This window comes from Liolophura sinensis, chromosome 2 (assembly GCF_032854445.1).
Source record: "Liolophura sinensis isolate JHLJ2023 chromosome 2, CUHK_Ljap_v2, whole genome shotgun sequence".
NCBI classification, from domain to species: Eukaryota; Metazoa; Mollusca; class Polyplacophora; order Chitonida; family Chitonidae; genus Liolophura; species Liolophura sinensis.
In genome coordinates this window covers 20,116,392-20,132,803 of record NC_088296.1, presented here as the reverse complement: position 1 = coordinate 20,132,803, position 16,412 = coordinate 20,116,392, and the positions used below count along the sequence as shown (strand labels likewise).

The window sequence follows — 16,412 nt, the reverse complement described above, 5'->3', positions numbered from 1 at the left end:
TGTCAGAATTGAGCATGAATCCAATTGTACAACAATCCCACTGTAATTTTATTAACATTTAACAGGGTTCAGAACTACCGGTACCAGAACTACCCCTCTGAAGGCTACCACCTGAACCAGGCATACCCCGGCTGCTCGTAAACTGTATAAATGATTTAGTAGGCCTAGGCCTACCGTATGAACAGTCCATGCTTTATCCTTTTAGTATGTCCTATTTCCGAGAAAGCTATTTATTACTTGGTCCTTCATCGTCGAAATCCACGACTTTTATCTGCCATGGCTTCTGCTTAGACTATTATACCGGAAATAAATTCGAAGTTAGAAAGGTAGAGTCATCTTGCCCTCGATAATGGAGACGTGCTGAAGCTGTGTCGAGACGAAGTTTCACTAAAATTTTTCTGGGTTGAAAAAACATTTAATGCCGACTTAAAATACTTTGAATAGTAGTCTTTCAGTGGACATAAACATTAGTGAGATATTGTCTTTCTTCGTAATCTTTACAATGAAAACGCAGAATTGTTGTTGTTTTGTCGTATGTTAAAACGTGTTTATTCACCGATTCCTTTTGTGACAATGGACAGACGTATAAAAGTAACAAATTTTCGATTAGCTTCAATGAGGTATTTTCAATAAATATATCTACACCAGCCTGGTATTGAGCAATGTGGTTTCAAACTATATCTTAATTCCTGTATTCTCATCTCTCTCGGGCAGTAATCGAGATTCATCCCACATCTTCAGCTATATATCTCCCATCTCTCTCTCTCCAATGACGTTATCTCTTTCTGATAGTAATCAGGTTTCGGACTGATCCCCAGATTTAAATCTCCCATCTCTATCTTATAGTAATGAGATTTTAAACTGTATCCCCCGCTCTGTATCGTCAGCTCTCTCTAATAGTAATGAGATTCCAAACTGTATCCCCTGCTCTATATTCCCATCTCTCTTCGATAGTCATCAGGTTTCAAACTGTATCGCCAGTTCTGTATCACCCATCTCCCTCTGATAGACCTCATCAAACATCTCATTCTGCGCCACGGTAAAGTGAGACTTCCAATCACCAACCTGACCTGAAACGGCGCCAAAAAGAAACACATAATTGTCAAAACAAGTGGCATATAAACAACATCTATTTATTTGTTTGGTATTTAACCAAGGCGATTTGTCATCTATATGATGGTGGTCAGTTTTAAGAATGGATTAAACCTACGGCAGAGGGCTTCGGTGGCCTAATGGTTAGAGCGTCCGCTTCGAAGTCTTAGACTCGGGATCAAAATCCGGTCGGGTCATAACAAAGATGTAGAAATATAAGTTTTCAACTACATGTATTCTATGCATATGACACTGTGCGATAACGATAGAGCGTACGTGCCGCTGTTTTCAAGCCCAGTCCATGCTGGAAACATGTAAACAGCGTTCTGCTGTGCGTAATTCGTAATATTTGTCACCGTTGACTACATGAAAATAAAGCATTGATCTAATTTACTTTCTGGACGCACTTTGTGTAATTCGAGTAGCTTAAAAAATTTTCCGTCCTAATGTCACGAGTTAGCTTGGCTAAGAGTCGTACTCGTACATGCAGGTCGTTCACGAGTGTCGGCCACACGCGTGAACAGTAAAAGCGGGGAGATCGTGACTCCCGGACATCACATCACTTGAAATTTGATTGGTGTTTTACGCCGTACTCAAGAATATTTCACTTATACGACGGCAGCCAGCATTATGGTGGGAGGAAACCGGGCACAGCCCGGGGGAAACCCACGACCATCCGCAGGTTGCTGGCAGACCTATCCACTTACGGCCGGAGAGGAAGCCAGCATGAGCTGGGCTTGAAATCACAGCAACAGCATTGGTGAGAGGCTTCTGGGTCATTACGCTGCGCTAGCGCGCTAACCGACTGAGCCACGGAGGCCCCCCATCACTTGAAACGCCACTTTTGTAGTGACTGGGCCCAGAAACTAGGGCGAAGCGGGTAAATCTGGTAAGTTCCGGAGAACGATCTATACTCACAGAATAACCAGTTCCAAGGTCTTTTTTCACGAGTCCATATCAAATACAAGGTTCCTCTCCGGCCGTAAGTGGGAAAGTCTTCCAGCAACGCGCGAATGGTCGTGGGTTTCCCCCGGGCTCTGCCCGGTTTCCACCCACCATAATGTTTACCGCCGTCGTATAAGTGAAATGTTCTTGAGTACGGCGTAAAACACCAATGAAATAAATAAATAAAATCAAGTTCAAGGAACCCAACAGTTAACATTTTTTTCTACGTATACACATGCGTGGAAATACAATTCGGAAAAAGCGGAGATTTGGGTTAGAACTTTTTCGAAATAGTCCAACTATATCAAGTTAACTGTTAAAAATGTTCGACAACCTCGGATGATATTAATTTATTGATTTACTAGTTCACCTACCTCACCGTGTTCCACAGGCAGGCGACAAATCTTTGCTTTAGGAATTTTCTCACGTTCATAAACGTTCAGTTCCTAAGTTCTTTCTATTGTTCGTCTCCTCTAAATAATTTTTTGTGAACCTTTTTTGCAGATGGTCATATTATAGTATATGTGATAAATAGCAGTTGCCTAACACTTTTGACAGGTCACAGGTTAGTCGGATCGACATTTTGTTTTACTTTTAGCGATAAAAGAGTTCAAACTCTAAACTCCACTATTCCATAACCTAACAAAAAAGAGAAGTTGATCTATGTATTCGTTTATAGCCGTCCTTACCTTTCCTCAAATAAAGCGAAATTCCTACATTGCCCTGCTCTGGTTTCTCCGACTGTCCTTCCTTCTTAACATTGTCAAACTGACATTTGGCTGCAATGGCAGAGGCGAGATCTCCAGAGATAGGGCGGCCTACAAAGTCTGCTATCCTGGAGACGCCATTCGTGAGGTCCCTCTTCAAATCTTCGAACTTCACGATCAACAGATTAGAGTCATTACGATGTTCTAGCCATTTCTTCACGTGATTAAACCAGCTGCCGTATGGTACTGAAGGAAAGACAGGGAATCATTCAGAATCGTTCCACAAACACAGATTGAACCGGCCCGGGTAGCACAGTTGGTAGAGCTACGGGAGCGGTAGATCCAGGATCAATCCTGGGTCGAGTCACACCTAAGACTTTATAAGAGGAAGTTGTATCTTCACCCGCTTAGCGTTCAGCATGACGGGGATAGTGCAGCGACTGGTTGACCCGTATCAGTATAATGACTCGGGCTGGGCGGCTTACTTGCCTTCAGTAAGTCGTCTCAGTGAAGCAGCACTAGATAAAAGAGCGGTGGAAATCCGCCCCGTTACAGGACATTACATACCCCCTAAGGATTTCTTAGGGTCATATGACTGAAAAATCATTGAGCACGACATTAAACCCCAAGCACTCACTCACTCAAATACAGATTGTGAGAATAAAAACATCATATTCAACTGTTTTTTTTCTGATTAGGTGTGTAGTAATCTAATGGTAGATTCTTTTGTTACGCATGTTCACATTCTGCGATTTAAAACACCAGATTCATCTGTAAATTATGATTTCACGTATCGTAATCAAACACTATATTCTTCTGTTATCTATGCTTACATGTGTTGGAATAAAACACAATATTCATCTGTTTTTTCCGATTACGTGTTTCTTAATCAAACATTAGATCATTCTGTTATCTTTGTTTACATGTGTTGGAATACAAACACCATATTCATCTTTTATTTATGATTGCTTAATCAAACATTATATTCTTCTGCTACCTATGCTTATATGTGTGGGAAAAAGACACCATATTCATCTGATACTCTTTAAAAATAATCTTTTTAATACAACTGAAAATCAGAATGACGCTAGAATGTCTGCTTTTTGTTGCAGAAGATTATCCTGTCATTGCATTAGCTTATTCTATTAAATATAGCACACAAATTCCACTCATTCATCAGAAATAATTATTTATTTATTTATTCGATTGGTGTTTTACACTTACTCAATAATATTTCACTTATACGACGGCGGCCAGCATAATAGTGGGTGAGAGGGGGGGGGACCGGGCAGGTTGCTGCAGGACCTTTCCACGTACCGAAGAGGAAGCCAGCATGAGCTAGGCTTGAACTTACAGCGTCCGCAAGCACCTGCTAAGCACCACTCCCATGGAGGCCAGCAGAATATATATAGTATTAGACTAACATGATATTCTCTTGAATAGACACAGTATTATGCGCTTCAGGAGTGGTAAATCCAAAGTCATTACCGGGTCGAGTCACACCTAAGACCTTAAAAGTAGAAGTTGTAACTTCACCCGCTTAGCGTTCAGCTTGAAGGGGATAATGCAACGGCTGGTTGACCCGTATCAGTATAATGTCTCCGGCGGGGCGCCTTACTTGGCTTCGGCAAGGCGTCTCAGTGAAGCAGCACTAGATAAAAGAGCGGTAGAAATCCGTCCTGCAACAAGGAGGCACATTACATGCACTCTAAGGATTCCTTTGTCGTCATATGACTGAAAAATTGTTAAGTACGACGTTAAACCCCAAGCACTCACTCACTCACTCACTCACTCACCCTCTGTCATTCTTTTGAAGTTCTCTAAACACATCAATTCCATTGGAAAAAATAAAACTCTGGCCTTTTATATTTTTTTACAATTTTTTCCTTGAGGCAGCCTTTCCAAGAACGCTAGTTGGAGACTTGTGTCGAACATGCGGTGCTCAAGGGAGCAAGTTGGTTTCGCAACGGTTTAGGTGGATCTAACGCAAATCATGCGTGATTTCTTTCTTTCTTTGTTATCTTTATGTCTTTCTATTATGTTCTTTATTGATTTCAGAGTTCAAGGCAAAATGTGGCAGTATTTTTGTATAAAACACAAATTATCGGAGAACACGAAGGATTCCTTCGTCGTCATATGACTGAAAAATTGTTACGACGTACACCCCAAGCACTCACTCACAGTATTATAGTATATTGCAGTATGTTATAACACAATACTCTTAGCATCACTCACACAATTGACTATATGTTGAGAGTCTTCCACCATAATGATGACGACCCTCGTATATAAATGAAATATAACTATCCCCGACCCCGCATGAAACACCAGTGAAATAAATAAATAGATAAATCTGTTAAAACCTGATAGATTATTTTTTCAGTGTATCTGTGCTTACGTGTGTCAGGATCAGAGAACACTTGAAGAAAATCGTCCCAGGCAAAGTTACTCCAGGCTTTTGGATTAACCTTCTGATGGAACAAGTAATGGCTGACAACCACGTCCTTGGGGTTCCGAATGACTAGGATAATCTGTGAACAATAACGAAAAATGCAAAAAATTAATATTTGCAAAAGTTAATATCGTGAAAACATCAAGCTGAAGCAATAGGCAAAAAACGACTTGTACTCTGACTCTTCTAAAGGTTAAGTCAGGAAGCTTGTCAGGAAATTTGCGGTGGCACTCAATAACGTCATCACCTTCAAAAGCAAGTCCGCTGTCATATCAGGGAAAGCTTATTGAGAACGGCGTAAAACACTACCCTCCCCCCTCCGCCCCCCAAAAGAAATGGATAAGAAATGGTGAACACCTGCGTCCTTCCTTGGAGAAATGTCCACAGTGAGCTTTTGATAGGCATTTTGTCATTACTGCAATTCCACTTGTACTTGTAACATACATATTTATTTATTCATCTGATTGGTGTTTTACGCCGTACTCAAGAATATTTCACTTATACGATGGTGGCACTACTTGTAACAAATTTCAGTGCTATTCAGTTACGATAGTAAGTATGTAAGCAATGTAAAAATCTAGCTTTTGCAGAACTTCTTGCTTTTAGTTTACAAACACATGGAAAAAATAGCTAAACAAAGATGACCGATACAAACTAATTTTAACGCCTGAATGTAAAACAATATTGATAAAGACCGCGTCACCAACACATGGGGTTCTTATTGTCAGAGGATAATTCTTACATCAGCCTCACCCAACGGCGGTCTGATTACGATTTGTACAAGTGAGGCTCAAATGTGGCTTCATAAGGCAGAGAGAATGAAAGGGCCTTGTTTCTGGACACTATAAGCACTGTTTTCTCACCAGAATGACGCATAGTGCTGCATCAGCTTTCTATCGAATGCGAAAACCTCATTCTCGGTGGCTTTCGGATTTGTAATATTTTAAGGCTGTAAAACTGAGCAAGCAAGCCGATGCAGGCCTTATTCGACATGAAGTAAATTTGTTTGAATAGACTGGTACATTGGGACAAACCCTGGATGTAACCAAACGAAGGAAAAATCAACTGAATCGTTGAAGTCAAAAAACAAAGACGGCAAGGATGTGTGGAGAGCTGAGACTAACATCAAATGACAGGACATATTCATTGCTTTGTTCATATAGTTATATATTTTTATATTTGAACACTATACTTATTTAATTGGTGTTAAAGAATGAACAAAGGTGTTCCGTGTAGGAATATCGTCATGAACCTGAAAAATAAAATGTTTGTCTAACACCCGCATTCAAAGTACCGTAAGCCAGACTTGAACCTACAATCGGTTCACACCGATACCCTGTGGTGTGAACAGCTATTGAGAAAATGGGTCAACGCAGTCAACCGACAGGAGATAAAGAGACTAGGCCTTCGTCGATTACTACTTACTTTACCCTTGCCTTCCTGAGATTCCCGGGGACAAAGTTCGAAAGGGAGATGAGTCGTGATGATCCGAGGGGACGGAGATTCCCTGAGCACTTCTAACTGCGTCTTGGGTAGATCTATTCAGCAAAAAGGCAAGAGAGTGAAGATGTAAAGAGACTTTACATGTAAAGAGTTCAAGTCCAGCTCATGCTGGCTTTCTCTCCGGCCGTATGTGGGAAGGTCTGTCAGCTACCTGCGGATGGTCGTGGGTTTCCCCCGGGTTCTGCCCGGTTTCCACCCACCATAATGCTGGCCGCCGTCGTATGAGTGAAATATTCTTGAGCACGGCGTAAAACACCAATCAAAATAAAAAAAAGACTGGTTACGTGGGTGTTGTACTAAACAATTCTAGCTTTTTTTGGGTATCTGGAAGTTCGTTTGCGTTCCAAAATGCCACAACGTAACCTCAAGCGTTAATTGTCATCAATGCATAGTGAACAACGCATTGAGCGAGGGAATCGTAAAATTCCCTGTTTCCGGCCGGGATTGAATCGGTACATCGCATACCTGTTAGTTGGAGTCGCTCTCGAGACAATATGAGTTAAATGTTCGAAGTCTGATTTTAAAACTTACGTGGTACTATAACCTCTATAGGTATGGACGTGTGGTGCTGAACTTTGTCGAGGGCCTCTTCACTCGTCAGGTAGTGCAGAATACGTTCAACCCAATGAGTGCCTACGGAAAAGGAAAGTGCAAGTAAGGTCAGAATGCATTGATGAATGCGTGTTTAATGTCGTGCTAAGAAACATTTCGCTTACATGACGGCATCAGGTTTATGGGTGGCAGAAACCTGGGTGCTCGGTGTAAACCAGTTCTACCCGCCAAACCTGTCGACATAAAGCTGCTCTGGTTTTACTCTCTACGTTGTACGTCTGTCAAACTGTCTTCCCTGCTCTAGTTATACTCTCTACACCGTACGTCTTTAATTATATTGCATTCCTGCATAAGTCAGGGTTTTGCAGGTGAAGTAAGCATCCTTTAGAAAAAAAGAATAAAGCATACTTTTTTATGGCGTTTCATCCCCGAGGGTACGGCCCCTTTGCATTGTTTTCTGTCATTGTATGTTAAATGTGATGACAATACAGCACTTGGAGTAATTTTAGATCAATGACGTCTAATAAATAACAATAACATAACTGTATTTTTTTACCTAATTCTGCTTAAGACATGGTGTTATGGGGCGTGTTTGTTGTTACTATCTATGCCTTTACATGAACAGGCAGAATAAATCCTGACTGAGGTAAATGTACCTAACTCTGCTTAAGGCATGGTGTTATGGGGCGTGTTTGTTGCTACTATCTATGCCTTTACATGAACAGGCAGAATGAACCCTGACTGAGGTAAATGTACCTAACTCTGCTTAAGGCATGGTGTTATGGGGCGTGTTTGTTGCTACTATCTATGCCTTTACATGAACAGGCAGAATAAATCCTGACTGAGGTAAATGTACCTAACTCTGCTTAAGGCATGGTGTTATGGGGCGTGTTTGTTGCTACTATCTATGCCTTTACATGAACAGGCAGAATAAATCCTGACTGAGGTAAATGTACCTAACTCTGCTTAAGGCATGGTGTTATGGGGCGTGTTTGTTGCTACTATCTATGCCTTTACATGAACAGGCAGAATAAATCCTGACTGAGGTAAATGTACCTAACTCTGCTTAAGGCATGGTGTTATGGGGCGTGTTTGTTGCTACTATCTATGCCTTTACATGAACAGGCAGAATAAACCCTGACTGAGGTAAATGTACCTAACTCTGCTTAAGGCATGGTGTTATGGGGCGTGTTTGTTGCTACTATCTATGCCTTTACATGAACAGGCAGAATAAACCCTGACTGAGGTAAATGTACCTAACTCTGCTTAAGGCATGGTGTTATGGGGCGTGTTTGTTGCTACTATCTATGCCTTTACATGAACAGGCAGAATAAACCCTGACTGAGGTAAATGTACCGAACTCTGCTTAAGGCATGGTGTTATGGGGCGTGTTTGTTGCTACTATCTATGCCTTTACATGAACAGGCAGAATAAACCCTGACTGAGGTAAATGTACCTAACTCTGCTTAAGGCATGGTGTTATGGGGCGTGTTTGTTGCTACTATCTATGCCTTTACATGAACAGGCAGAATAAACCCTGACTGAGGTAAATGTACCTAACTCTGCTTAAAGCATGGTGTTATGGGGCGTGTTTGTTGCTACTATCTATGCCTTTACATGAACAGGCAGAATGAACCCTGACTGAGGTAAATGTACCTAACTCTGCTTAAGGCATGGTGTTATGGGGCGTGTTTGTTGCTACTATCTATGCCTTTACATGAACAGGCAGAATAAACCCTGACTGAGGTAAATGTACCTAACTCTGCTTAAGGCATGGTGTTATGGGGCGTGTTTGTTGCTACTATCTATGCCTTTACATGAACAGGCAGAATAAACCCTGACTGAGGTAAATGTACCTAACTCTGCTTAAGGCATGGCGTTATGGGGCGTGCATGTTGTACAAATTAATACAGCAGAGAAGTGGGGAGACCGGGATCCAACCCGGATCGGGTCATACCGAAGGCTTTAAAAATGGTACTTGCTGCTGCCTTGCTTGGCGCTCAGCACTGAGACCTTAGAGCAAGAAAAAAGAAATATGATTATGAATATGGCCCGATGTCAGAATAATAAGGCTGGGTGAGGTATCTTGTCTGTTGTCATCGGCATGATACCTCAGTGACTGCAGCACCTTGACGGCATGGACTCGCCCGGCCAAAGGAAGAGACAAAATATACACACGCACCTAATGAATCCTCGTCATACGACTGCAAAAAAGTACGACGTTAAACCCCAAGCATACGTACATAATACAGTAGATCCGTCAAAAGATTTTATACCCATTTTAAAAGGCAACATACCACTTTTGGGGTAACACACCACGGTGATATCATCGGACTTGATCGGAAATCCTCGGATATGTTCGTGTCTTTCGGCTGTACCTGGGTATAACACCCCATTTACTTCGTACCATTTCGTTTTGTCTATATGGCTTTTGTATCTCTCTGTCGCGGTTGCCATGGAAACAGGGACCGATGAATTTCGACTTTGAGTGTAGAACTTCACTCTGACCTCAGAACCTGGGTGAAGAACTTCACTCTGGCCTCAGAACCTGGGTGTAGAACTTCACTCTGACCTTCGAAACTGGGGTACACTAGTTCACTCTGGCCTCAGAACCTGTGTGTAGAGCTTCACTCGGGCCTCAGAACCTGGGTATAGAACTTCACTCTGGCCTCAGAACCTGGGTGTAGAACTTCACTCTGGCCTCAGAAACTGGGTGTAGAACTTCACTCTGACATCAGAACCTGTGTACAGAAATTCACTCTGGCTTCAGAACCTGGGTGTAGAACTTCACTATGATCTCACAGCGCCCAGATGTATATTTCACACTATTAATTAAGGAGACCGTATAGCATCTAACTGAGATGCTAATCCTTGAGGGGGTTGGGGTGTTAACATTCAGTGTCTGTAAACCTAGATTTTGGATCAATATGCCAAGAGCATTAGAGGAACTGCCTGGAATCAAAAAGAGAAGAAATAGAGCCATGCCTTAGAAAATGGTATTTCGTAGATTTAGGGGAACTTTTCTGTTTCCAATTTTGTGCCATAGTGTAAAACTTAAATAAACACCTAGGTCTAAATATATCGAATTGAACCCTCAAAGGCTTTGTGAAACAGGCCCCCATTCAAAGATATTTCGGGGCCTCTCTGGCTCAGATGGTTAGCGCTTGTTTGCTGCGACCATCATGAACGTGACCAATGACTTCGTGTGTTCCAGTCCAGCTCTCTCTATATCGAGTGTGACTTTAATTACGTCAGAAGGTTTGTCAGGCACCTAGAGCAGGTTTGTCAGGCACCTGCAGCAGGATTGTCAGGCACCTGCAGAAGGTTTGTCAGACACCTGCAGCAGGTTTGTCTGGCACCTTCAGCAGGTTTTTCAGGCACCTGCAGCAGGTTTGTCAGGCACCGGCAGCAGGTTTGTCAGACACCTGCAGCAGATTTGTCAGGCACCTGCAGCAGGTTTGTCAGACACCTGCAGCAGGTTTGTCAGGCACCGGCAGCAGGTTTGTCAGGCACCTTCAACAGGTTTGTCAAGCACATGCAGAACGTTTGTCAGGCATCTTCAGCAGGTTTGTCAGGCACCTGCAGAATGTTTGTCAGGCACCTGCAGAATGTTTGTCAGGCACATGTAGAATGTTTGTCAGGCATCTTCAGCAGGTTTGTCAGGCACCTGCAGAATGTTTGTCAGGCACCTGCAGCAGGTTTGTCAGGCACCTGCAGAATGTTTGTCAGGCTCCTGCAGAATGTTTGTCAGGCACCTGCAGAATGTTTGTCAGTCACCTGCAGAATGTTTGTCACGCACCTGCAGACTGTTTGTCAGGCACCTGCAGACTGTTTGTCACGCACCTGCAGACTGTTTGTCAGGCACCTGCAGAAGGTTTGTCTGGCACCTGCAGCAGGTTTGTCAGGCACCTGCGGCAGGTTTGTCAGGCTCCTGCAGAATGTTTGTCAGGCTCCTGCAGAATGTTTGTCAGGCACCTGCAGACTGTTTGTCACGCACCTGCAGACTGTTTGTCAGGCACCTGCAGACTGTTTGTCAGGCACCTGCAGAAGGTTTGTCAGGCACCTGCAGCAGGTTTGTCAGGCACCTACATAACGTTTGTCAGGCATCTTCAGCAGATTTGTCAGGCACCTGCAGAATGTTTGTCAGGCACCTGCAGACTGTTTGTCAGGCACCTGCAGAATGTTTGTCAGGCACCTGCAGAATGTTTATTCCGGGATAATCCAATTCCCTCCTACCGTAAATCTGGCCGCCGTCATCTCAAATCTTCTTGAGTACAGTGTAAAAGATCAATCACAAGAATAAATAAATATATACATAATTCCAAATAAATAAAGAAATAAAATAATACCAAATAAATAAATAATACCAAGTAAAAAATAATACCAAGTACAAAAATAATACCAAGTACAAAAATAATACCAAATAAATAAATAATACCAAGTAAAAAATTATACCAAAAAAATTAATAATACCAGGTAAAAAATAATACCAAATAAATAAATAATACCAAGAAAAAAATAATACCAAATAAATAAATAATACCAAGAAAAAAATAATACCAAATAAATAAATAATACCAAGTAAAAATAATACCAAATAAATAAATAATACGAAGTAAAAAATAATACCAAATAAATAAAAAATACCAAGTAAAAATGATACCAAATAAATAAATAAAATAACACCAACTAAATAAATAAATAACATAATACCAAATAAATAATACCCAAGGAATAAACCAATAAATAAAAGAATACCAAGTAAACTATTAAATAATAAGTAAATAATATCAAAAAATAAACACATGAATAAATAACAAATAACAAAATAAATAAATAAATCAACAAATAAATATATAAATCAACAAATAAATATATAAATCAATAAACAAGTACATCTCGCCGGCCAGGTTTATGGGTAGTAGAAACCTCACATGAGAAAGTGAGAAATGTTCTACCATAAGTCAAACCTGCAGGTTACTAGTCTGCAGGACCAGTCCGTTGATTTCAGTCTCAAACTTCGTTATCTATTTACATGAATGATATCACTTGTCATTCACTCAACTGTGGACAGTTTTAAATGGCTACATAACAATGTGGCGTTGATTGTCAAAATCAGAACAAAAGAAACACGGAGTCTTAACACAAGCGGCTCTAACTCGTCCGAGACTGCACTGACGTTGGGGTTGGTCAAGCCAACGTCACAGCGCTCTTTCTTTAAAAACCGGATTACGCTTCAAATAATATAGTTTACAAACACTTATGCTCCTTATGTTTTCATCTGTCGGGGTATCACAAACACAACGTCGATTGCTTATTTCACAGACCACGTGGAGTCGAGATTCCCAACTGGTGATGCTCAAAGCGAACCGTTGTAGTGACATCATCCACATGCATTTGACAAGGGCAGGTAACTGCATCGGGTTTTTAAATGGAGCGCGCTCTTACGTTGGTTTGGGCCATGCCTTGCCGAACAAAATTTGGCCAAGTCTTACCTCAGAGTAATCTCGGACAACCCTCCCACTGCGCTATAGAGCTTGTCCCTTTACTGTGTTGTAATATTTCACGCCGTACGTAATTCTATACATTAAAAATTACGTTGGAGGAACACACTCATACTGAAGGTAACCCGTGCAACAACACAAAGCTCTTACCAGAAGATAGACCATACTGGTTCTTGGATGCTCACGCCAGGGACGCGACTGCTAGACCTCCTAAACGGGCACTCTCTTAGTTACCTTCCTCTTCCATTCACAGGTCCCTTCATACTGACCTGACCAGTGTACGTACACATGCACGTCCCCCAGTAGCATACCCCACTCAGTCCATACAGACAACTCGATCTCTACACTCACTAACAAACACATATGCAGTATATTCACCTCGTGTCGTTCGATTAATTCGCGGCTTCATCCAAATATGGCTTTATAGAGAATTGTCCACCCACCAGAAGACATGGATTAAGTGTCAAAGAAACTGAGCTTACCCAAAAAGCTGTTCTCGGTTAAGGTCAAAGGACAGAACTAGTACCGCGGGGAGTTGCGAAGAACGGGCGCGTCTGATACAGTTCAGCCTAGTTTTAGCTTTTCTCTGCAGGGAATGTAGGTCAGTATTACCGTAAACTACATGAAAAGCGTTTTCAGGTGTGCAGTGTTAAACACGGTTGCGATAGGGACCAGTTCTATGGTCATGTCACATGCTCTGTGATATCAATCAAGAATTCCATAAGTCGATAGTAAATAAACGAATTTAATGAGACACTCAAAGTAAACTGAAAATTAACTATAATGATGGAATTACAGAAGAACAAGCTATATTAAACTTCTCCGGTAATTACGTGAGAACTAGGGGATTTTACCTAATCGGCAGATCAGTTAAATCAATTTCACTTTATAAAGCTATGAATGGACACAGTTCAGCTTGTTCTTATGGCTAAGAGTTCAGTTCCTTTACTTAGTGAAATAACACATTACTGTACCTATCTACCACGACTCAGTTTTGGTTATAATAGTTATTTCAACATCGTCTCATATATGGCATCATACCTCATTTGAATAATTCAGCCCAGATCTGATTGACTGGCAAAGATATGTTGTGAGTGGTTAACTTAGGTTAAGTATTCATGAGCCTCGCAAGCATGATAGTCAGGTAACCAGAATGGCCTTAAAGGCTGCATGGATCGCCACATTACTCAACAATTTTGCCAGACGGTACACGGTATCTCAAACAGTTATAATCGCGCCACTCAATAATGACTTCATCCTGTACCGAAAACCACTACACTTGCTATCTACGGCAACACAGACCAGCACTTTGGATTGTATATATTATACCATCACAGTGGTATAGACATATTCCTGCATGGTTTTACAGTGGTATGGAAATGCGCATGATGTTTCACAGCGCTATAGACATACACCTGCAAGGTTCACAGTGGTATAGACATACGTCTGATTCACATTGGTATAGACATACATATACATGGCTCACAATAGTATAGACATACACCTGCATGGTTCACAGTGGTATAGACATACGTCTGATTCACATTGGTATAGACATACATATACATGGTTCACAATGGTATAGACATACACCTGCATGGTTCATAGTGGTATAGACATACGTCTGATTCACAGTGGTATAGACATACAACTGGTTCATAATGGTATAGACATGTTCCTAATTCACAGTGGTATAGACATGCTCCTGAATCCCAACTGTTGTAGACGCACACCTGATTCACAGGTATATAGACGATCACCTGATTCACATTGATATACGCATACCCCTCATTCACACTGGCATAGACGTACGCCTGTATCACAGTGGTATTGACGAACGCTTGATTCAAAGTGGTATAAACTCACACTGGCATGGATATACGCCTGCTTCACAGTGGTGTACACCTACGCCTGCTTCACAGTGGTGTACATCTACGCCTGCTTCACAGTGGTGTACACCTACGCCTGCTTCACAGTGGTGTACATCTACGCCTGCTTCACAGTGGTGTACACATACGCCTGAACGTAGTGGTATAGACGTACGCCTGTTTCAGTGAACTGCTGGGTAGTTCTCAGAGTATACATGTATGGCCCGTTTTTCATTTGATTAACGGGCCTACGTTCGCATGCCCGCGCTGCTCTAGTCGCCTTCTTTTCTCTGCTTCATACAAGTTCATGAAGTACCCAGGATGTGTAAGTTTTAGATTAGGATAGACAAGAATAAGGGCGCGTTTTGCTTCTCGTGCACCTTGGTAGAGACTTAACCGGAGACCTTCTTGCGAGTTGGTAATGGACACTTACCTATGCTGATGAAGAACAGAGAGTAGTGACGGTACCTGTTACACGTGTACTACTCTCACAGAATTTGCTTCAGTGTGTAATGTCTCTCGGAGAGGCTAAAGAGTACAATGTACCTGTATCTGTTAAGGCATGGCTTAAACGGAGCATGTGCAGATAAGCCTTACCACCTGCTTCCCGGCAACATGATGTGAACGGCTGTAATTGGGTAACGCTGTTAGTTTTCGCGTCACTGAAGTGTGACTTGTGAACTTCAGGTTCTGTAGTTAACATTCTGTGCCTGCTCGAAATGAGGTTAAACATATTCGCCTTTGCTTTGATGCGTACCGAACTGTGCCGGTAAATAGCGTCACAGAATGTGCACAAAGACATGTGTATACGGTATTACACGTAGTTGACCGATTGTTGTGTTCACGAGAGATCTCGTTAACACAGTCTCGCAGAAGTCAGGTTTTCCCGATTTTCTGGTGCAAGTGATAACTGACACAACCATTGTTAGCCATTGAATACTCCTACACGCGGAAAGTTTTCGCTCGAGATTACAAATTTTCATTGGTAGAGGTGGATGTGTGTTTTCTTTAATATCCATGATTAACCCCGCTTTGGGATAGTAGGAACGTTTCCATTGGTCAATCTGAATTAGCCGTCTCTAGATCCCCATACAAGGATATGCATGATGTTTCAGTAGAGTTTGGTAGGCTATAAGGCTACGGCCTCTGTCTGAAGGGGGAATCAAGCTGCTAACCATACCCCTTTTAGCGCACGTGTTGTCTGAATGATGACAGCATGTCTTCTGCCATTGCAACCAATTAGCCAGTTGAATGGAACTCATATATTCTATTAATTCACTACAAATATTTTAGTAAAGTTCAGTATAAATATTCTAGTAGGATGTTACGTTGAATATGACACAGTACGCATTCTAGCATCTCTGAGTCAACAGAGTTTATGTTAAAATTAACTGATTATTTTTTTGAAGTTTACAAATAAGTAAAATTCTTTCAGATGTTTCGAAGGTGGACTCATTTTGCGAATTCTTGCACAGAGTGTATTATTGGTAGCAAAGAGTGAGACATATTTTGTCTTGTCTCAACGTCGTGACCATAGTGACCTTAGCGTTGCTGGCTAGTGGTGGCAGTGATGAAAAACAAATGTAGAGAGGGGCGCATGCGTTGTAAGGAGTATGGCTGACAGTTTGTATTCAGCTGTCCCTAATTTGACGGTGGCTTAAACTATAAGCCTGGTAAAGGACAGTGCTTTCCGCATAGCACTTGGCTTTCTACATTCATATAACTCCGACCACATTGATACAGGTGAAAATCTTTTATCACTTGGTTTTCTTCACCGTCTTCCAGATAA

At 41.7% G+C, this 16,412-nt stretch overlaps 1 protein-coding gene across 3 annotated transcripts; it reads right to left on the bottom strand.

Annotated features, from left to right (window-relative positions):
* Window positions 1–530: 530 nt before the first annotated feature.
* LOC135462977 (sulfotransferase 1C4-like) lies at window positions 531–15,172 on the bottom strand. 3 transcript variants are annotated; one of them, XM_064740300.1, is made up of 7 exons: window positions 15,057–15,172; window positions 9,549–9,992; window positions 7,231–7,332; window positions 6,622–6,734; window positions 5,143–5,275; window positions 2,727–2,990; window positions 531–1,070 (listed from the first exon to the last, which is right to left on the bottom strand). In XM_064740300.1, the coding sequence occupies exons 2-7, from the start codon at window positions 9,706–9,708 to the stop codon at window positions 958–960; spliced, it is 885 nt and encodes a 294-aa protein (XP_064596370.1). In that variant the 5' UTR covers window positions 9,709–9,992; window positions 15,057–15,172; the 3' UTR covers window positions 531–957. The 3 variants fall into 3 exon arrangements, with proteins under 3 accessions (XP_064596370.1, XP_064596371.1, XP_064596369.1); XM_064740301.1 differs by lacking the exon at window positions 15,057–15,172 and adding an exon at window positions 14,622–14,742; XM_064740299.1 differs by lacking the exon at window positions 15,057–15,172 and adding an exon at window positions 13,238–13,388.
* Between the last annotated feature and the right edge of the window lie 1,240 nt (window positions 15,173–16,412).